Genomic DNA, 22,713 nt, shown 5'->3' on the forward strand with positions numbered 1-22,713 from the left:
ATGGGTATGCATGTTAATAGGTTCGATCTCAAATATGATTTTTGATGAAGTGTTTCAGACTTGTCTTAACCAGGGTATTGGGGCATTTAGAGATGCTTGTGAAATCATACATTTTATTTTTGCAGGTTACCTTAACTAGCTGTTTTTCAGGTATGGGAAGGAGATGATGATAAGAAATTATGTTTGTGCTTTTGAAAGACACTTTTATGTATGTCTATAGCAAGACTGCGAAAAATTTGAGGATTGTTGAGATTTGCTTTTATCAGGAATATGAGAAATCCTTTTATATGTTTAGTGGTTGGCTTATTACTGAATCTAGTTCATTCAGTGGATGCTTCTTAGCTGAGTGCTGGTGATGAGAAACTGAGTTTGAAGTCTTGGTGGATTTTCTGTCTGGGGAACAGACAGAATGAGTTAGAATGAGTTGGAACGAACTTGAATTTTTGAGTGCATTTGTATTTCCCTCCAGCCCTTGGAGGTGAAAGAGATGGACACTTTTAGAGGAAACTTTACAGTCTTACTGTGCTATATAGTTTTACCTAGGCCACTGGATTTGACTGAATCAGTCATGCATTCTTGAAATTGTGGGGACCTCTTAGTTAATGCACAAACTACAACAAAGCAGAGTCAGCCTAAATTGCACTAAGTAAGGAAGAAGGAGATAGGTGCACACAGTTGGATACCGACAGGCAAACAGGGATGGGAATTGGCTGGACAGGAAGGGGCAAAAAAAATCTTGTCTTTCCTTTCATAGCAAGTGTGGTAACTTTAGGCAGATGAGCTGCCTACAACTCCTGAATAACATCCAGTTCTGTACAGCTCAGTGGGAGTGCTTCTAACAACAGACAGAGGTAGGAAAAGTAGAGGTGTATTTGTTCATAAATTATGAAACCATTGTACTGGTCACTTCTTGTGGGGAAATCTCTGCAATTATTAGCTAATAGCCTGTTGGTGACTTTTAATTTGGTGTTCATATGGTCAACACCCACTTCATCTGTGTTTGTCCTTGCATTCACACTCAGCATTAACATACACTGCCATAAATGCTTAGTTCTGCCAGAGCTTTCCTTGCTTATGTCAGCACTGTTACAAGGCAGTCTGTATATTGACCTGACAAGGGAAATTGTAATAGAAGACGCAGGCAATATTTGTAGCCCACCTGTGTAACTGTGCTTTGTATGGAGAGAGCTGGTGGCCATCTAGAAAAGCCTGCAATTCTCTAGTGCAGACAGTGCAATACTGAAATAAAGTTTTGTACAAGGCCAAAGACTGACAGGGCAGAAAGCCAGCACTGTTTGGTATTACCAACCAGACAGTGTTTCTAGATTAAAAACCTAATATATGGAATGCAAAGTCATTACAAACATAATAATTAATTACATTAAAAGTGATCTGTGAAGAGGTTTAGAATGTTGTAATATTAGACCACACACTTTTCTAGAGAAAATGTGTGAATTGAGTGTTTTTAATAATGTTTTGAGTCTGTCAACAATTATTTAATCAGATAAGCTACATGTTTGGTGGTGGTGGTTTTTTTGTTTGCGTTTTTTTTGTTTTGTTTTGGGGTTTTTTTGCCTTTAATCTTGTTTTAAATTTTCTGCTTACATTTAGGGAATGTACATCAAATCAACTTATGATGGATTACATGTAATTACTGGAACTACAGAAAATGTAAGTGAAGTAAATATAGATTAACTCGGGCTATCTGACAACAGCTTTGAGTTAGTTTGACATTTTTACTACTTTTTCCTGTTTTACATGTGACTTTCATGATATTACTGCTTTAAATACTATGTGATGCATCATTTGTTTATCCACAATTTGTAAATATATAGTGTCTGTGTGTTTCACTGTTAGTCTAATTAAACCAGTTTCTGCAAATGTGGATGAGTTAGTTCAAATGCTTGGCATTAAAATAATTGCTTTAATAAGTTACTGTATCTGCTGTTCTGAATACTTATGGTGTCTTATTTAACAAAACCATGAATGTATTTGCTTTCTGCTGGCAAAGGCAATCTCCCCTCATGGGAATGTTTAGGTGGTAGCATACTAAATTCAGTAATGAGTAATGAAATCAATGAGTTGTCCGGTGACAAAATTACCTTGTAGATTAAAAAGACTACAAAAAAGTAAAACTTTAAGAGCGGTCTGCTGGAAGAAAATGGTCAGCACAATGAGCAACTGTATTTTTTGCTGCAGGTGGTTGCTTGTGTTTTCTTACAGTGTGAGTTCTCTGTAGCTGAGACTTTATTAAAGGCTTCTGGCCAGCACCTGGGGCTGGCGGGTGATGCTGTAGTGTTGTCAGAAATACCACTCTATAGAAGCAGTGGCTGAAAGAAAAAGGAGTGGAGGAGCTTGGCTTTTGCAGCATTGCTGCTTTTTTTTTTTTTTTTTGTGAATAGGAAAGAACCAGTGGTTCTAGTTGTACCTGTGCCAAGTCCAGGGACCAGGGAGGAGTGGGTGGAAATCTGTGCGTGCAGTTCAGAGTGAAAACTGAAAGCTTTTATAGCTCTTATGCTGTTGCCCTGGCATAACTCTGTACAGGGTCTGAAACATAGACGGAGGACACTTTGTCAGCAATTTCAACATCTGATAAATGTGAAAGAATGTAACACTGACTGCTGCCAAGCTCCGTGTCTGTATAGATCTCATTCTGGAGGCCAAGAGTGAGGCTGTATTGCTTCTATAGCTCTGAGTGTTGACCTAGATTTCCACTTTTTTAATGAATGTTCTTTCTTCCTTTGGAGCAACAAAACTTGGAAAGTGACAGAGAACTGCAAACAATTGGTGACTTTCTGGTGGCATGGGATCAGGCTGGGTCTTTCTTGCTAGGTTTGGAATGGTATTTAGTAGCTATCCCTGGAAGTCAGTATGTTGGAATGTGGTGGGATTGCACCCCAAAATTAACAGTACTGTATACTGGAAGGACTGGGGAAGTCCACACATTTTATACCAGTCAGCCAAGAAGATTCCTGAGTTGTGCTGTCCTACTTGTGACTTCCTGTGTCATGTTGGCCTAGATCTAAACTTTGCTCTTTCTTCTGTTCTCACAGTGTGATTGCAGCATGTGGTGTAGTAGCTGGCACGTGTTGTAGGAGTCCTCTGTGCAAGGGTCCCCCACCCTCCTCTCCAGACAGGCTGTTGACTGCTCAAAGGACAGCTTGAAATGAGCTTTGTTTTTCACAAACTTGACTTTGACCCAGCATTTTTTCATGATCTTGGTTGACTCGTATATATGCAGCCTTCCACTGAGGCATTTCCTCTCAGAGGAAGCGAGAAGACAATGAAGAAATGGGGTTACTCATGAGAGCTGGAGCCTCCCACAAATTCCCCCATGTTGTCTTCCCTTGTTGCACTGTTTATTCCTACAGTTCCTTCTAATAAAGTTACTTGAGCTCTAAAGGTATGATGATGAGGATAAGGGAGTCCTTCATCCAAGTGCATAGTTGTGGAGTCACTAGGAAGAGCTGACCTGCTGCCAGGTGCCATGGGGTGCTGGGAGATGGGAGGAGAAGTTGTCGTGTGGCCAGTGTGCAATGTACCAAGGTAGTTTGCTTCTGCACTTTGGGTGTTGTCAAGGCTGGTCGGAGTTGGTGTATTATAGCAGTGAGACCATTTTTAATAACTGCAGTGCTAGCTTGTGCGTGGCATCAGCCATAGATGAGCTAAATGTGTCAATATTTATTTAGATTTTTCTTGCTAATGGCTCCCCGGAGCTGTGTTGTGTAGTGTGTGTTTTGCGGTGTGTGTGGGTTTTTTTGTTTTTTTTTTGGTTTTTTTTGGGGTTTTTTTTGGTGTTTTTTTTTTTTTTTTTGGTTGTTCTGTGTATTATTATTAGGTTGGTATTTGGAAAATACTGATCTAGGCACACTTGATGTGTGCAAGCATATGTTTTCTCTTTTGACCTTGATACAGGCAGATAATTTCACATTAATGTTGGTAGCTCTTATTTACATTAGGAAACAAAAAAGGAAAGTGAAATAGATCTGGTTTGTGGGCTGGAGGAGTTTTGTTCCTTTGTTCTGTACATTCAAAATCTTAGTGTAATTTTAAAATCTATATACATTTATTTGAAAGCTAAGTTTAAGATAGGTGCTGTGTTAGGACAGGAGTCTTCTCTGCAGTCCTCTGGAACTATGGTACAAACTGGAGGCAAAACAGTGGAGATCATCTGGTGACTTAAGTACAACTTGGCCTCTGACAGATGCAGATCATGCCTTCTCCCTTTCTGTGTAGTTTCCCCAGTATCAAAAATAAATCATAAGTTGAATTCATTTGCATTTTCAAGTTTTCAGTGGATGTAATGTGTGATCTGACTGTGTGAAAATTTTCAGCCATGCTCTTCATTGTAGATACAACTTTTGAATGAACTTGGTGGGGTTTGTTATGGGAGGGAAGAAAACCTGCTGAAGCGTGTGCCTCTTGTTTTCCTCTTTGTAGTCCCCTGCTGATCGATCTCAGAAGATTCATGCTGGTGATGAAGTGATCCAGGTTAATCGTCAGACTGTGGTCAGTAACAAACAGCTTTACCAACCTTCCTTTCTGCTTGCTCTGCAAAACTCCGTCCCCAAAGGTTCTGAGTGGATGGGGCATGGAGGGGAGACAGGGGATGGTTCTGGTGTTTTCCTGTTGAAATTTTTGAGGCTTTTCAACATTTTGTTTTCAAGACAAATTTTACTTGGACTTAAAATTAATTCTTTGCAATATTTTGATGAAACAAATATACATCATTTTTTGTTTAAATGCTGTATGCATACTGTTAAAATATTTAATGTTACATTTAAGGCCTGGTTTAAAATGCCTTGTTACAACCTACTGGAATGCAGATAAAACAGCTTTAAAAATACCCAAATATTTGTCAAATCATTTGCATCTGGGAACTTAGATAAAATTATTACATTTTTGCTTAGCACAGGTAAGCAATTTCAATGTGAGAAAGAAACATGACGAAATTACTTCACTGTGAATCCCTGTGTTACTCAATTTGAGCACATCCATGCATCCTTCTAGGACCAGAGCTGAGATATAAATAACATTGCTTGGTATCTCAGTGTTTAATTTGCAGCTTAAATAGAGATCTTTATTTGAAACAACAAAAAGAAGATTCTTCCAAAGAAGGAGCTTTCCAATTTTTTTCTTCATTCTGGCTTTTTTGGATCTCTTTTCCCTCTTTTTAGGTTCATATTAAACCAGACAGTTTGACTTGGGGCATTTGGGTTTTTCTCGTTTGTTTGCTTTAAGGAAAGCAACACTGGAGAAAAAAAACAAAAAGTCTGTATTCTCTTCCAGGTTGGATGGCAACTGAAAAACCTGGTGGCAAAGTTGCGAGAGAATCCTGCTGGTGTTAGGCTGCTGCTTAAGAAACGTCCTACTGGCTCCTTCCATTTCACGCCTGCTCCACTGAAGAACCTGCGCTGGAAACCACCCTTGGTGCAGGTGAGAGGCTGCCGGCTCAACTGTACCGTCGAGAAGGGAATGCCTTGGTTGCAACTTGAAAAAGAGAAATACCAGAAACGCTCCCAGGTACTCATGTTTAAGTAGAGGTCGAGGAAGTTTAGGTGACATGGCTGTCGTCTTCTGATTGCGAGATAGAAGGGAAAATGTTCTTGGTTTTGGTGTGGTGTTTGTTTCTTTTTTTTAATTTAAGAAACTCAGATAACGCCCACTTCACACACAAAAGGACTAGGTGTGCTGAGCATTTTAATCAGTCAGTGTGCCACTGGGAGAACTTATCTGAGGCAAAACTGCTGAAACTGCTGATATGTATGGAATTCATCAGCACGGAGTAATAAATGCTTCCTGTTTTGCAGAGTAATAAGTTTTTGCTGAAATAACTTAGATTATTCCATATATTTGTCCTCTTCTTAGACTGGTGAAGGGTGGGAAAGGGTGTTCTTCAATAAGTTGTTTTTCAATAAGTTGTTTAAACTGCTTGTTTAAATAAGATTTGGTTGTTGGGCTATTCGCACACTGGGTAATAAGCAGACAGGGAAAGTGACATTAATAGCACTTAAATAACTATTTTGGGAATGCCTTGTTGTATTAGGAAGCTTAGGGCTTACTGCTTACAGGAGAAAATAACCGAATTTATCTAAATTGATAACCTGGAATAAAGAAAACCAGTGAGAGTTCTCATTCCTACTACTGTTCCGACACAGGTGTGATGATAATTTACCAACATGTGAAATACCAGTGGCTATCTGAAGTATCGATCCAGGCAGATTTAGGACCCAAGGGAATGGCAGGAAGATGTGCCAGGGGAGGTTTAGGTTGGACATTAGGAAAAGGTTCTTCACCCAGGGGGTGGTGGAGCACCGGAACAGGCTCCCTGGGGAGGTGGTCATGGCCCCAAGCCTGGCAGTGTTCAAGAAGCGATTGAACAGCACCCTCAGATGCATGGTATGAATTTTGGGGTTGTCCTATGCAGGGACAGGAGTTGGACTCAGTGATTCTTGTCGGTCCCTTCCAACTCAGGACATTCTTTGACTATGATTCTATGAGATTTCTCTTGAACTTGGTAGAGGATGCACGCTTGACTCCTTTCTCATCCTTCCTTTCACCAGTGTGTGCATCCTGCTTTTGTGGCATCATGCCTGTTGACTAATCAGAGCCAAAGGAAAACAAAAAAAGAAAACCCCCAAACCAACCAACCAACAACAACGACAAAACCCCCAAAACAAAAAAACCCCACCCACCACCACTACTCTGAGTTTTTTAGAGTTACCAAAAGCAAGGACTGTGTTACTGATGTGAAGAGGCGGGCTGGGATATATAATAGTCTGTGCCAAGCAGCATTTCCTTGGGGGAATGGGTAGTTGGAGAAGCCACTTGACAGTTCTGGCCTCCAGCAGGTACTGACTGGTAAAAGGCAGATGCTTGTGCAGGGGTGCCACTAGTTGAGTGACCAGTGAAAAAGCCTGGGCAGGTCCTTGACAAAAAGGGGAGAGTACTGTCCTCTTGCCTGACAGACGTGAAAGGGTCCTTCAAACCTTTGCTCTTCTACAGGCAGACAGGAGCCTGGCGAGACTCTGGGCAAATAGAAGTGAGCCACAAAGAGCAAAATGACAGACTCACTTAGATGAGCAATACCAAATATATTTTTGCTTTGCTTCCCTTACCCTAGTTATATCACTTGGTGCAATTTGTGGTGAACTTAACCATATTCCTGCCTGTGCCCATGCCCCAGGCATTGGACTGTATGGAATAAGGGTAGCGTGAGCTGGCTTTGTAAGTGTTGCAGGTCATATCTGTATTTAACAAATTGCATTCTTGTAACGGATCTAAAAATAGAAGAAAGGGGTTTTGTCTCTGTGTTTTCTGTCTATGGAATTTGCAGAAAAAATAAAACTTGAAGGAGCAAAATATTCTTGGGCAACACACTACCTGTGATAGGATTTCTGTGGGAGGAACTGCAAAGGTAGCCAAAACTGGAGGTGGAGAAAAATGTAAATGCGAAGAGTTTTTAACATGTTTATTAACTGTACAAATAGTCATTCACTAGGGGTTGATATTGTACTACTTATTATTAAATTATTTTTTTTGTGAATGATAAATCTGTGCTCAGATGTTTGACAGCTCTCTAACATTTCAGACCAGCCCTTTGCCAACTTCAACCCAGTCACCAGAAAGCACCATGGATACCTCACCGAAAAAAGAGAAGCCGGCCATTTTGGATCTGTACATACCACCTCCACCAGCTGTTCCATATTCTCCTCGGTATGTGAATAAATATGCACTAGTGAACAAAAAACTCCTTTATTACGCCTGTTTCTGAGCTGGCTTTCTGTTAAAGCTCTGTGCAAATTAGCTTGAGGAAATTGTAGATCTCGCAGACTTTCTTCTAGTTGCTTAAATGCATAGTTGCTTGGTCTTATGCTTAAATGTGTAAATTACCAGGATCATCATAGATTTTATTATTAGAAAATTATTGTGTGCCACATACATCAGAGTTGTTCACAAAACATGAACGGATGTCATATCTGGTTTTGTTGTGGGCTTATGTCTTTGATTTTGTTTAAATCCAACTGCATGTAGCAAGAAGTAATTTTTGTCTGTAACTTTTTCCACTGTTGTTTGTTGGTGGTGTGTTTTTGGTTTTTTTTTTGTTTAGCAAGTTAAGTGACTGTTGTGGGAGTTAGGATAGAAAATAACTTGTTTTAAATTGTTAAACTTGGAAGTTGTACAAACAGGAATGTTCGCAATGAGGGGAAGGGAGAGTCAAGTCACTCGACTTTATTTTTTTTCCCCTGCAGTTTAAGCTATAAAATGCAGACCTGTGTACACAAAAGAAGGTGAGGGATGCGAGGCATGCTTCCTGTCCTCTCTTGACACTAGGTTACATGTAGGTAGCCCAGTACAGAAACTCTGACGTGTTTGCCACAGGACTCATATAGGAGGAGAGCTTGCCTCCTGTTATGTAAGGTCTGATACAGAGACAGAGGTGTTCTATTAACTGCAATCTTCAGGGCAGTACTAGACTGGAGGGAGAGAATTTCTTCAATGTGAGGTCTCTTTAGCTGAAGCTGGATCCACCTTCCCCTACTGTCTCCCTGTTTTTCATGTTTATGTGTACTCAATTCTTAAATTAAAAAAAAAAGTAAAAATAATCAAATTTCTTGTCATAAAAACAAGAATGCATATTTAACAGCAGAGTTTATAATGTCTTTGTCTTTTCCTTAAATTGTTATATATCAAGCACATTGGTGAACTATGTGCGTGAGCTCAGTTTATCTCCTTCCTAAAGAGTCACAAAATTGTATCCAGCTTCAGATGCCTTTAGACCTGAATCCCTGTTGACAAGGAAGGAAGTAACAATGTGAGCTGTAAAACTTGCCCTGGATGATGTGTGGAAAGGGGAGGGCTTCTTGACTTTTAAAGAAAGCAGATGTAGGAAGCTGTGGTAGCCAGCAAGAAGAGAAAAGGCATTTCTCTCACCTTCTGTTTGGCTATTTAATTTCATCTCTGCGTGTTTTGGTCTTCTCTTGAAACTGTAGTACTTCTGCGTGATCATTTCTTTCCCCCCGCCCCCATCATCCCGTCTTCTTCCCTTCCCGATATGGACCTTCTCTGGTCCCACTGGGGAGGCAGAGCACAGTGGCTGCTTTCCCTCCACATGGTGGTGTTGTAGGAGAGCTCTCTGGGTACACATGGTTGTGATATAACACTTCTGTGCAATTTTTGGCCCCAGAATCTCCATAAATAGCTCCTTGCCATTCAGTGAGTTCTAGAATTGTTCTTGATAGCTGAAGAAAGTGGTATGTGCTGGCCAGGGGGCTGTTGTGAATGTGGGGGTACATGTGTGCTTAGACAGTCACCTGTGTATTTTTATGCCTGACTTGGCTGATGGTCGCTTCAAGTACTAAGATTGTAGCATGTACAGCAAAGATGGGGGGAAAAAACCTTGGAGAAATCTTGACTTGGAGATTAGCTGCTCTTCCAAAAGTAGTCATAAGGACTGGTTCTAAAAATGTCTGTTCCTGGCCTTTGGAATGAAGGATTGCTCTGGGAAAGGGAGTTTCTGCAGAAATTGTTCAAAATCCTGTGTATATACACTATGATTTTTTTTTTTACGCTGAAACTCTCAAAGGGATCTCACTTTTGGATAGAGAGAGAAGGTAGTGAATATCCAGTGGCAGTTATTGTGCATTTCGAATGACCAAGAGGCATAGTCCCTCAGATGGAGGCAATAGGTGTTGCTGTTACACAGAGACGTATGCACTCCTCTGTGACAACTGTGTGCTGAACAGACAGTGAATCAGGAGCTATGATACCCTCAAGGCAGGAAAGTCTTATTTCTCAAAAGCTTTTTCTGGGGTGGTACCTCTAAACTTCTCTGTATGTTAAATTACTGGCTGATTAAAAGTGAATTAACATGAGGGAGGTAGCTTTCTTTTCTCCTTTGTAAATATGTTTATAATGAAGTCTTCTATCACCTGACTTGTGCGGTTTTTTTTCTGCTTGACTGCAGCACAATGCCAGTTGTCGGGAGCGTGACTGGGGGCTGGAAGTATCTTTCAAACCTGCTCATGTCTAGCGTGAAACTCTTTTTAGCTACTAACTGAGGTGAAATGTCCTTTCAGAGATGAAAAAGGGAGTTTCGTATATGGAGGAGGCAACAAATCCAGTCAGCCACCACCTGGGTCCAAGGGTGCTGAGTCTCCCAATTCTTTTCTGGATCAGGAGAGTCGAAGGCGAAGGTTTACTATTGCTGATTCAGATCGGTTGCCTGGGTATCCCATGGAAGCAAATATCCTACCAGCCAAGATGAGGGAAAAAACACAGTCTTATGGTGAGTTAATTCCTGTTTCATTACTGCTGTTATGATAAACGCTTTGGTCAGTTTGGAATAATTTGTGTTAAAGTGCTTGTTTGACTTAATGGATATTATGGGTAGCCTGTGAAAATTGTGAATATAATTCCACATCGGAAATAATTTCACTTAAGTGCTGTTATTTCTTTAATTAATGTTGTTCAGCTGGCTCTGCTGCCATGTTTGGCCATTTCTTTGGGTGTTTTGGTTATAGCTTTAGGTCATTATGTCCACTGCTGCTGTAAATGAGCAAAAGTGTGGCTGTTCAATTTTGGCACATTGCTTTCTTATATTTCACCAGTGGAAGTAGTTTGAAATATTTTTTCTGCAATTTTAACTGCTTATTGCCATACCTCTCCTTTTGTGTAATTGCGAAAAGTATCAATCTAAAAATTGTTTTCCTAAACTTAATGTAATTCCTCATAACCTTCTCTATTGCCTTTAGGAAAACCTCGCCCTTTGTCAATGCCTGCTGATGGGAGCTGGATAGGAGCTGCAGAACCCTTCTCTAGGCCACGAGCATCAGGGAGAAAAGGCAAGCTTCTGGGTCTTGTCCCTCTTTCTCTTCCCTTCCTCTCCAAAATTTCATTGGCGTGAAGAGGATGTGCCTGAATTAGGAATGAAAAATAAATGTTTTTGTATTACTGAACTGATCCAAGATGATGATTGTTGGTTTTAGCAGGAATGCCAGATGGTAGCTGTGAAATTTGTGAGGCTGTTCAATGGTAGGGCTCCAACTTTTGTTGTTCAGTCCTGGAATTCTTGTGAGTGTTAAAAGTAGGCCAGAATGACTAGGGCAGGTCTGTACTTGTTTCTTATAGCACAGGTTTACCATTTTGCTCTTGCACGTCAATACTTTGTGTTCGTATGCATTTAGTATTGATCATAAAACTTCTTTTTGGATGTCTGTTTGTTTAGCTCACTGTGGTAGGCTATTGTAGAAGCAAGCTTGTTCTCAAAAGTGAAATGTAGGGCCTTTTAGGAGTTGCTTTTTTCCGTGAATGCTGTTAGAAAACAATATACAGGGTATTTCAAGAAGATGGACGCAATTTGCGCTGCACTGCAATTACGGATTGGGTCCATCTTTTTGAAACACCCCTTATTCTGCAGATATCACAGAATGGGAGAAAGACACAAGCTGATAATGTTGGGCGTTAGGTTAGGTGGCTTTATTTTCTTCCCCCACTGACCTCTTGCTCTCCTCTTTTGCATCTGAAAGGCTCTGAGTCCTGTTAGTGAGAAATAAGAAAGGATGACTGTTTAGTTTATTCTTGAAAACAGTTATGAAACCCGATGTGTAATTCTAAGGAAAATATAAACTCAATTCTATTAATGCAAATATAGAAGCTGATAACAACAAACAGCAACCTGGAGGGATATTAGAAACAGGCTAAGTAACAAGTCTAACAGAATGATCACCAGGTGGCAGGGCTGTTTTTTGCATGCATGGTGTTTTGTTTGGTTTTGTGTTGACTTCTTTAACGCTTGAAATGTACTTAAGTGCTGCAGGCTTGTGTGTAAGCTGTTTCGGGTCAGAACAAAGACCTGCCTAGCCCAGTAGGATGGACATCTCTAGGAGCAGTCATGGTCATGTGTCTAGGGAGGAGTAAAACCAGAGAAAGTATCACAAATTGATAATCAAAACCAGGGAAGTGCTTACATTTTTAGCTGCAAAATTAATTTCTGTTGTCCAATGTAATATTTGTAGCTTTTAAGTTGGTCATGAGTTATATTCAGCTAAATGCGGATTCAGTTCTGGTCTATCAGCATCTTGGATGACACATGTTATGAGAAGGACTTGCATGAAGGTAGTCTGTACTACCAGTTCTGATGTGTGTGAATCTGGAATTTAACAGTCAAATGATATCTGTGTGTGAATTTCTTTTGTTGTTCTGTGTGTTGCTTAAAAAACATTAAAGATGCAAAACCCCATAAATCTATTGACAACTGCTTATGTCCAGGTGTGTTTTGAAAGTTATCCAAAATCTGAGTAATTTGAAATATAACCAGAATTTTTTTAATAAAAATAGAAAATATTAAAGGAGGGTTTTGTTGTCAGCAATAATTGTTTTTTTTTTCCTCTTGTTCACATAGGTGAAGAAGTCCTTTGCAGGTACTTCAGTAATGAAAGGATACCCCCAATCATTGAAGAAAACCACACCACACAACACCCCCTCTCAAGACCAGTGTCTGACAAGCACTTAGTGAGGGGAACGGATTATATTCGAGGCAGCAGGTGTTTTATGAATACAGACCTCCACAACAGCGCAACAATTCCTTTTCAAGAGGAGGGTGCTAAAAAAGCCTCTGTTACATCGTCCACAAAATCTTCCTCTGCAGAGCCCTCACTGCTGGTCAGCTGGATCACGAGACTGAAATTGTTGACTCATTGACTATTGTTCACAAGACTGTTACCAAGTGCCTTTGCTCATCGGTCAGACTTCTCTACTTTTCAGCTTAACTGATGCATAGTGACTAATGCGGTGTTCTTTTCCTGGAGAATCTTACACTTTTGCCTTTTTGTCTGTGATTTTTTTTTTTTTTTGATGGATCAGAGGGTTTCATAGCAAAAGGAGGGAGAAAAGATAAAGGTCAAGTTCCTCTTCCTGGCCAAAAGTTGAGGGCATTTATTTCCCTGGAAACGAGTAAAATTTCAGTGATATAGAGGCCACACATGACCTGAAATACACAAAATGACTCATAGGAAATCATTACGTTACTGTAAAGTCCAGGGGCACTTCATTTGTCTGAATGCTCAGAGGCTGGTGCGACTGGCTGAGTGTCAGAGTATGTAGAGTTCAGCAAAAGTTGTGCTACTCTCCTGACCAGGAAAGGTAAGCAGGGAAAAGGCAGTGTCATGCAAATTAGTGATGCTGTTGCAAGTGCTGCATGAGATCAAGCTTGTGAGAAAGTAGTACTAGCATTGCCATTCTTTCTCTGATATCCACAGATCTTAGGAAGCCTTAGGAAGAGAGTTCTCTTACTCAGAGATCTTAAGAAGTTGGACCAATTTAATTATAAATCAATCCAACCTGCTATATAATCCATTTTATTGAAATCACAGTACCAATAAAGAGCACTGAACAGCTGCAGTGTTCATCCATAAAGAGATATGGATTGCTACAACATGCCAAGGAGATGCATCTATAGAGGTGGTAAAAGAATATATATTTTTCCTTAATTGTTTAAGAATGATTTGCTGTTAACCAAAGTAAGCTGTTAAAGACAGTCCTGTTGGACTAATGAGAATTTTGACAGTGGTTCAGTTTTTGAATGATGTGTTGTTTTTATGAGAAAAATGTGCTATGATACATTATGATTGTAAGACATCTTGCTATTTTCTATATAGCTCAAATTTTTCCACCTCCAGAATTTTAAAGTAGCATTGGGTATTTTGGGAGGAAAATAAAACTTCTTTAACAAAAGAGGAGGATATTAAAGAGGTATTGTTTTAAACCTGAATGTACATAAGATTGTTAGTATGCAAACAGTTGTGTTTAAAGTAATTTAAATGTTAAATATAGTTGTATATATTTTTTTCACTTAAACAGATATAGTTTGTACCTTCCTGTCTGCGGTACTGGGCACAGATTAGTCAAATGCAAAGACAAAGCAGGTCTTTTATACTCCTCACTAATTATAAGACTAACTATTTTTGTAGATGATGCAATGCCAACAGCCTTTATGCCTTTGGTCTTGCTGAAGAAAAGAAGAATTTGTATTTAATAATTGGTGGAGAAAGAGGGCAGTTAAATGTCAGTTAGCACTTTGGGCGGGGGGGGGGAATTGGATGCGGTAACATCAGTATTAGAACCATACCATGATTCTGACTGTGAAAATGTGACCATTCTGCTGCAACAAGTTAGCAAAGTTGTGCTACAACCCTGCAGAGACACAGAGTGTTAAATTCAGTTTTCAATTAATTGTTTGATTCTGACTCACTGGTGATTTAGGTGGGGGCTGGTTTGGACGTTTTTGATCAATGCAGAATATAATTTGCCTGTCTTGTGCCACTCTTCTCTACCCTGCCAAGATGGTAGCCTGTAGTAGAGATGTGGCCAAACATGTCTGCAGTGCAATTGAATCCTCCATGAGTTTGGTCCTGCTTCTGAGGAAAGGGCTGAAATTGTCATGTTGCATGCAGTGTTGTAGTATAGTCCAGCCCCAAATTGACTGAACTGTTTTAATTTAATCTACTTCAATAACTTAGATTTAAAGTCAGAGATGTTGTCTTAACAAGGCTTTATAATAGAACTTTTGCTTGTCTTTAATGTACTGTTTTCCATGGTTTAAAAAATGAATGGCGGAGATGCACTTTGGTTTATGCATTCATGCATATTGGTGTGGAAGAATCTATAGGTGCACTTGGTTTCTTTGAGTTGTACCCAGGCACATTTTTAAGACACTGAAAAGTTTTCTCCCTTTGTTTGGCTAGGTTCTCTTGCAGTTTGATCTATGAATAGTGAAATAAGTTTGCCATAATCTAACAAGTAGATTGAAATCACTGCAGCTATGAAGAAAGAGGAAATTGTAAGCATTTAGGCAGTGACACTTTTAAGATTGGTCTTGTTGCCAAAATACAAGCTAATTCTCCCTTCACCACCCAAAAACACCCCTGCCAAACCAACAACGAAACAAACCCAACCAACAAATGTCCTTTCAAGTTCATCTTCTCCATGTTCCAGTGTCCTAACCATGCTGAATTAAGATACTGAATTTGGCCATTTGTCAGTCAATCATAAGGATATCCAACAGTTGATTGTCCAGGCAAAGAGTTGCCTGGCTCTTATGAACAGAGGAAACAGAGGTTGTTTTCTGGAAATTAACAGAAGTGGTACTGTAGTTTCTCAGAATCACAGAATGGTGGAGGTTGGAAGGGACCTCTGGAGGTCACGTTGTCCAAACCCCTGCTCAGGCAGGCCCACCTAGAGGTGGTTGTCCAGGACCACATCCAGACAGCTTTTGAATATCTCCAAGGATGGAGGCTCCACAGCCTCTCTGGGCAACATCTGCCAGTGCTTGGTCACCCTGACAGTAAAAAAAAGTGTTTCACTTTTCAGAGGGAACCTTCTGTGTTTCAGTTTGTGCCTGTCACCTCTGGCCCTGTCACTGGGCACCACTGAAAGGAGCCTGGCTCCATCATCTTTGCACCCTCCCTTCAGGTATTTATACACATTGATAAGATCCTCCTGAGCCTTCTGTTCTCCAGGCTGAACAGACCCACCTCTCTCAGCCTCTCCTCACAGGAAAGGTGCTCCAGTCCTTTCATCATCTGGGTGTCCCTTTGTTGAATTCTCTCCATATCTTTCTCATACTTGGGAGCCCAGAACTTGACACAGTACCCAAGATGTGGCCCCATGAGTGTTGAGTAGAGGGAAAGGATCACCTTTCTCAGTCTGCTGGCAATACTTTGTTAAATGGAGTTGAGTTTCCACTGTAAATTAGCCAAGACCGTTGAAAAGAGTCATGCATGGTTTCTCAATCAAGAAGGCAAATAATGTTGGGGTTTTTTTGCCCCCCTTGTGCTTTATCCATCATTGTTGATGGACTTTTGGCCATTAGAGTGTATGTATGCAAAATAAATGTAGCGGAACACGATATACCTGTTTTTGTTGCAAAAGCCGTATCCTTACTGCAATGAACTTACCATGTACTCTGATATGCTACCTTGGCTTCTTGATACTCTTGTCTGCAAGTACTGCTTACTGCTCACTATGCTGCAAACCTTTTTATTTAATATATGGCACGCAGGAGTTTCTCTGGGAAGCTGGCATTTTATTTGCCTCAGCAGAGGTATTTGTTGTTGTGTGGGGTTTTTTTTTTTTTCTCCTTTTTCTCCTCTTCTCTCTGATTATCAGATGGAAAAGCTCCAATAGCTGTTCTCAGAAGTAATAAATAGGCTACTTTAGGTTGTGGTATGAATTGTGGATATTGGACACAAGTACCCTTCCCCCTCCCCTCTGCCTCTCACGACTTTTTAATGTGATGACTTCACTTAGAGGAACAGGCAGTTTAACACAGTGACTTAAAATGTTGCCATATCTCTGGTTTTTGAAACATGAGGAGGCAAGTGCAGTTGAAAGACGTACAGGAGAAGACTCTGCTCTTTCTGATATTCCTAAACCAGAAGTTTACAGCTTTCTATGCTTCTCTATGCTTTCTGTGCTGGATTACCAAAAAGCAAATGTATCAAGAAAACTTAAAAGTACAATAAAATAGGTAGCTGTAACTTTAAGCACTTGTTAAGGTGAATTAAACACCAGACCCCTTTTCCTTTGCTTGTATAGCTCTCTGATATATGTAACTTGACCTTCTTCCAAATATCTGCATCTTTTTAAAGACCTGGTCTGATCTTGCCACACCAGGGTAGCTGTTAACATGTTGGCTGCAAGATTCTCCTCTAATGGAAGTTTTATCAACTGTTGTTGGGCTTTATGGTTAGGCACTTATCATTCACTCTAGAAATATTGATTCAAAGTGGAAGTGAGTTTTAATAGACCCGTTTTGTCCTTTGTCCTGAAAGAAAGGAAGGAGTAGAAGAGAATATCTGTGGGAGGCATGCATGTAAATTATGTCAAATTCAAGGGGAAGTAACAGTCCCCTCCTTTCCTGCATGGAAAGGGGAGGAGGTCTGAAGAACTCAGGAAAGACTAGAGGTCCATAGCCACCTGCAGCCCTGGTATTTCAAGGGAGGACCGCTGTTCCCTAGCCCTTCCTCCGATCAATATTATTCTTAATCAGTATGGCCAACACTAGCAGAAGGAACCTCTCTTAGCTTTTCAAGGACTTTCTGACAGCTGCTTTGCCTATGAGTATGTCACATCCAAGCTGCTCTGTTCCATTCCATGGAGCCTTTTGCTATGTGGAGTGGTTGTATGTGACTGAGGTGACCATTAAGCAACGATGTTTCTGGGCTCAGGTGTGCACAATGTCCAAACTATTTCTTTACAAAAGAAGGAAGCATGTTGCTCTTATTGCCTTTTCTTTATATATGTTACAAAATGTTAATACTACTAGAAAGATCTTTCCAAGAAAACTGAAGGAGTAGATGGGGGAGACAGGCTATGAACAGGAGGTGGGCTTGGTGTTGCGTAGAGAGCAAGTGTGTAGTTGCCAGTGGATGATAATGCAATTGGTTGAATAAGCTGCTGAAGGTGTGTAGGGACAGCTAATAAAGTCCTATATTTTGTTTCAAAGAAATGTTGAAGTTCTTCACTGCATGAACACCAAATGAGAGGGAAAACAGAAGTACAAGTGTAGGAAGAGAAATAAGTGAAATTGCAAGGAACTGGTAGAAAGCAGATCTGTAAGAGCAGGTTTTACACTGTTCTATGGAAAGCACTTGGATTTCACATGATATGCTTCCCTACGTGACCTCTCTTCCCTGCAAAGAATAGAGATTAAAACCCCCAGCTTTCTCTGTGTCTGTGCACAATGTGCAATATTAGCCAGCTGATGTTGAGCAAATAGCAACATGGCACAGATCGTTTTCTGCTGTTGTTATCATTTGGGATAAATGCTCCTGTTAGTTTGGGAGAATGGTTTAAAATGCAAGACAGACCTATAGCAGTGCATGTCACAATATTGCCAACTGTGGTTATTTTTCTTCTTTACAGTAATGGCTCCTGTTATACATTCTAGTGTATGGAGAAGTGTTAAAAAGTCAACTTTTTCAGATCATTCCTTTTGCATGTTAATCTCATTCGGAGAGGGTAAAATCTGTCCTGTGTTTGTGGAATAATTTCTCCTACCCACCTCTTCTGCTCTTCCTCTTTGTACAATTTTAATTCAAAAACAAGGGGAAACATCTGAAAAATCTGTACTCTCAAAGACCTAGTGCACTTTCTTTGTCCAAGACGTAAAATTTGAAAGATGTTGATGGCTTAACTTCTTGTTGTGTATAATGAATATGGAGGGTGCTCTCTAGTTTGTGAGGTTAAAAAAAAAAAAAAAAAAAGACGTGCAGATATAGGAATAAATCACAGGCAATATCTTTGTCTCAACCTGAGAAAAATGTATGTAACAAGTTAGAAACTGCTATTATGTGGAAACTTGGCTCATCTCTTGGTATTGAAGGTATGTGTATCTGTTGTATCAAAAACTCTGCCTAGGTTGACTTCCCTAATGAGTACAACATTTATCCAGATATCCTGCGGGTCCAGTACTCCACAGTGCTCTGAATACACTGTCATGGTGGCAAAACAACACAGTTAACTGGAAAAGATTGTAAAACACAGAAAAATGAAAAATAATATTTGGTGCTCTTGCATATATGTGTAGTGAGGTTTCGGGAATGCGCACTTCAGAAATGCCAAGCAAACTTCCGTTCTAGTCTGTAGAGTATTTGCAAGCCAATACCCTGGGTGTTCCCTTACGTAAGCATTGCAAGAAAATACTATTCTCGATGGTAAAGTACAAGAGGAAATACTATATAAAAATGAATACTAATGGCTTGTAGAGACAGAGTTCAGGGCAATTTTTCAAACCACGTCTTTCCTCTAATATTACAGATAATGAAATTAATCAGTTTGAATTCTGGATGACAAGAAGAGGTGGACAGAGTACTGTGAGAATCATACTAATTTTGTACTAATCAATGAAATTATAACCTTTTCTTCCTCCTAAGCAGGGCTTGTTCTAAAAACAACACACTTCATAAGCTGGGTGCTCATTGAACAGAAAGAGGAGGGGAAAAAAAAAATACCTAAAGCTTAGCCAAACCAGGAAACAGATGGTGAAGACTAGCTTAACTGTTGGAGAGGATAAAGAATTTTCTTTTTGCAAATTTTTTTTTTTTTGGTCCAAATCTTTTGTCCTGTTTTTATTACATTGCCAACAGGCAATCTTCCCAACTTGCTCTATACCTGCGGTCACATCCTGAATAGACCAAGTTAAATGTCTCATCAGGCTTTAATCTAGACCTTGATGATAAATTCAGCTCAAATATTTCCTGCAGGTTTTACTTCCTCTGGGGCTTTTCTGTGTTAATCAATCAATATTTGGAGTCTCTTATGCATGATCTGGGCAGCAAGACTTGTGTGCATGCATTCTCTGAACTGCCTTTGCCAGCAGTATTGATATATCGGAGGAGGGTGGGTGCTGGCTTGTGCTTGTGGTTTCTGCACTTACCGACATCTTCCACTGTACATCCTAGTGCATCACGTCAGGGTGTGAGTTAGAAATGCTCATGCCCAATTGGAAAGAAGTGTTGGGTCTTTTGGAGTAAACTGACTTTTTCCTGCTATACAACTGCAGCTTCTTTCTTTTCTTTGGTCTGAGTTTTCCTTTGCATGTGCTGTGGTGATGGAGCGTGTACTCTTTGTGGCCATCACATAGAAATGCTTTTGTCATCTTGCAAGCTGTAAGGTTTTATAATCAAGAGCTCTCAAGAAAGCCATCGACTTAATTTAACATGTAGAAAGAGCACTCCGAAGAGACTCAGAGGGGCTGGGCTAAGCTGAATGTATGGGTCTGTGTTGTGTTGAACACTGTTTCAGCTGTGTAGCAGTAACTCTGCAGAGAAAACAACCCACGTAAGTGCTACATGCCCATTTGTTTCTACTGCTACTTTTGCGTGGTGCTGGAATATGAAACAAGGGTGATCACAGTACTTATATATAGTTCCATGCATGGCACTTGAGCTGTAAGATGCATGATAAAAGCAATCAAGAGCTGCTGTCAATATATAATTTCGCCAAATTCTACTGCCTACGCTGCTGCTGCTCCATCAGTTTAAAATAGTAACCCCTCTTTATCCTGTCGCCAGCACAGTGCAAACCCAGCTCTCTGGCAAGTGTGTAGCCACCAGTTTTGCTGCTTTTTGTGATAGCCAGTAACTGCTGGTGAGATGGTGTCATTCCCACAGGGCCTCATGCAGTGGTCCAAAAGCTTAGGTAGTTCGGGTTACTCTGGACTCAGTCCAGAAGTGGAAAGTCAGATTTTTAAAAAATATTGATGAGCTGATATCACTTAGTATGCATTTAAAAAATCCCAAGTCTAAGTATGAAACAGGCAGGAGTTGTCTGTTGCACGTACTTTGCCAGTAGGAAAAAAAAATGAGGATTACGTATTTGGTGGAGTCAAAAACCCCAGACCTTTGGGTGTCCTCCAGTTCCTGCCAGTGGTTGAAATGCGTTTGTTTTAGCATGACATGGAATAGATATAAACATTCCTTTTTAAACCTCCCTGTGTGGCCACCTCAATTGTTCAGGATGATGTAAGCCACTGACTTTCCCCCTTAAGTGGTTGTAGAATTAACCTAATATATTTTTTTGGGAGAGATGGCAAAGGTGATTCTTAGGTGATTACCTGATTTGTTAATTGGGCATTGAGATAGAGGAATTAATCATGAAACAAATGCTGGACAGTCCTCTTTAACAGGGAGAATCCTTGGGGTTAGTCCGTGATTGCAATTTCTTTTTGTTTCCTGGGCCCTGTAGAGGACGAATGTTCACCGTGCATGGTGGCAGTTTGGTAGCTAGGCGGTAGCCAAAGAATCAGAGGACAACCAAGTCCTATTTACAGTTCCACTTTGCTGAAAGTGGGTTAGTTGTGGTGGTGTGATTTTTTTTTTTTTTTTTTTTTTTTTTTTTGGGTGGGTGTTTCTTTTTTTGTGTGTTTTTGTTGTTGTTTGGTTGGTTTTTTTGGTTTTTTGTTTTGTTTTATTTGTTTGTTTCCCTCCTCCCCTAAGTGTAGCCCTCCTTCAGTATGGCTGGGCCAGAATAGGAACTGTTGAAGCAAACCTGATGAGATCCTGATGAAACAGTGGGCTATGCTTGCTGCTGGCACTCAGCTGCCACGTTTGATGTACTGTGGGAGTGCCTTTGCAGGTAATGAGCCTCAGACCCTCATGACCTTCACTTGGAGGCTTTTTTGTTTAGCAAATGTTTACTGAGAGCCACAGAAAATGCCACAGTCTAAATTAATATGTGTATTTAATGGCTTTTCCAAGTAATGGCATGTTTTGTGGACCTATAGTAACATGTTTCTCTTTACCATCCCCCATTAGCTGTTTCCAGTGCAAAGGCTTCTAGTGAAATCTTTGCATATTTTCAGTGAAAATGTTAATAATGCCAGGTAGTCACAAATGGTCCATAAAGTTTTATCTGTAAACTGTAAAAAAAAAAAACAAAAACAAACAACTAACCAACAAAACCACAAGAAAACCACCTTTTTTTCTCCCTTATGAATAATAACTTAATGAATGATGATAATAAAGGTTTTCTTAAGCATAACACAGCTCTAGCTGAGACTGTCTACCCCAAGGCCACTGACCGTCCCACTGAACATGCAGAAGTTTTAATGTCTTCTGGCACAGATCTTGACTGTTTTGTTTCTGATGGGAAGTTGATGTAAGTTGCTATAGCTTACTGAGTAGGATAAGAAAAAAAAATCACTGATCTCCAAAATGAATTATTTCCCTTTCCCTCCTTCCTCTGTGACCTTCCCTTCCCTACATTAAGGCTAAGGGACTTTCCAGGAATTTCTTGTACAAACAAACATCTATAAAGCTTTTAATATTTATAGCATAAGCTAGTTTGTTTTGTTGTCCAAGATAGCTTTGGCTAGAGCTTTCCAGTAAAAATAGCACTGCCGGCAAGACAGTATTTCCAAGCTCTCAATTCACATAAGAATTCCTCTCTGTTTAGTAAGCTGTATGTTTAGACTCTGCTTTGAAGTTCCTTGGACCACCCCAAGCAGCCCTTGGCCCTTGAGCTGCAAACACATCGGCTTCTTATCACTGGAGGGAAAGAAAGGTCTGCTTTTTCCCCTAGGTCTGAGTTTTGTAACTCTGGATTCCCAGGTCCTGTTGGAGAGATGGGCACAGACCCACCACACAGGCCTCCTGCTCCACTCAGGCGCTGAGTGATGGGCCTCCGCTTCAGCTCTCAAAATACAAATTTTAAAAGTTTTTTGTTGCATAAGAGAAAAGTAATTGTTCAGGTATTTTTTTTTTTTTAAAGTAATAAGGACAGGAAGTACAAACATTTAGGATTGAGTACATCAAGTTTTTTCCTAGTTGGAAGGCTTGCCTGGGATGTTGTTGCTGATGTGACTAGGAATTAACACTTAATGCAGCAGGCCACTGGTGAGCTCTGTGGTCCCTTCTCCTGCCACCATGCAGAGGCTGGCCTGTGGCTTTCTTTTTTTGAGAGATGGGCTGGACTTTCTCTTAACAGCACCTGCACTGACAGCTTCTGGCTGTGCCATGGTGGAATTAGAGGATTTCTTCCCTCCTCCATTGTGGCTTTTTTATGAGCTAGGGGCTAGGTGAGACTTGCTGTCCATTAGCAGGGAGATAGGAGAGGCTGATGTGGTATGGTGGGTCATACACCTGGTCAGCATCAGCTGTGTGGTGTCCTGTGGTGAATAATCTGCACTTGATTGCTGTGATTGGTCCCAAT

General features: G+C 40.3%; 1 protein-coding gene across 2 annotated transcripts in view; it reads left to right on the forward strand.

Moving 5' to 3' along the window:
* Window positions 1-15,176, forward strand: part of CNKSR3 (CNKSR family member 3) — a 58,592-nt gene extending 43,416 nt beyond the window's left edge. Inside the window, exons 7-13 of one of the 2 annotated variants that reach the window (XM_065631619.1) lie at window positions 1,612-1,671; window positions 4,441-4,509; window positions 5,290-5,523; window positions 7,592-7,716; window positions 10,080-10,288; window positions 10,755-10,844; window positions 12,404-15,176. In XM_065631619.1, coding sequence (XP_065487691.1) covers window positions 1,612-1,671; window positions 4,441-4,509; window positions 5,290-5,523; window positions 7,592-7,716; window positions 10,080-10,288; window positions 10,755-10,844; window positions 12,404-12,702 — 1,086 coding nt within the window. In that variant the 3' untranslated portion in view covers window positions 12,703-15,176. The remainder of the gene's footprint in view (window positions 1-1,611; window positions 1,672-4,440; window positions 4,510-5,289; window positions 5,524-7,591; window positions 7,717-10,079; window positions 10,289-10,754; window positions 10,845-12,403) is intronic. The other variant, XM_065631620.1, reaches the window with a different exon arrangement.
* The last annotated feature ends 7,537 nt before the right edge of the window (window positions 15,177-22,713 follow it).

This window comes from Caloenas nicobarica, chromosome 3, assembly GCF_036013445.1.
Source record: "Caloenas nicobarica isolate bCalNic1 chromosome 3, bCalNic1.hap1, whole genome shotgun sequence".
Classification (NCBI taxonomy): Eukaryota; Metazoa; Chordata; class Aves; order Columbiformes; family Columbidae; genus Caloenas; species Caloenas nicobarica.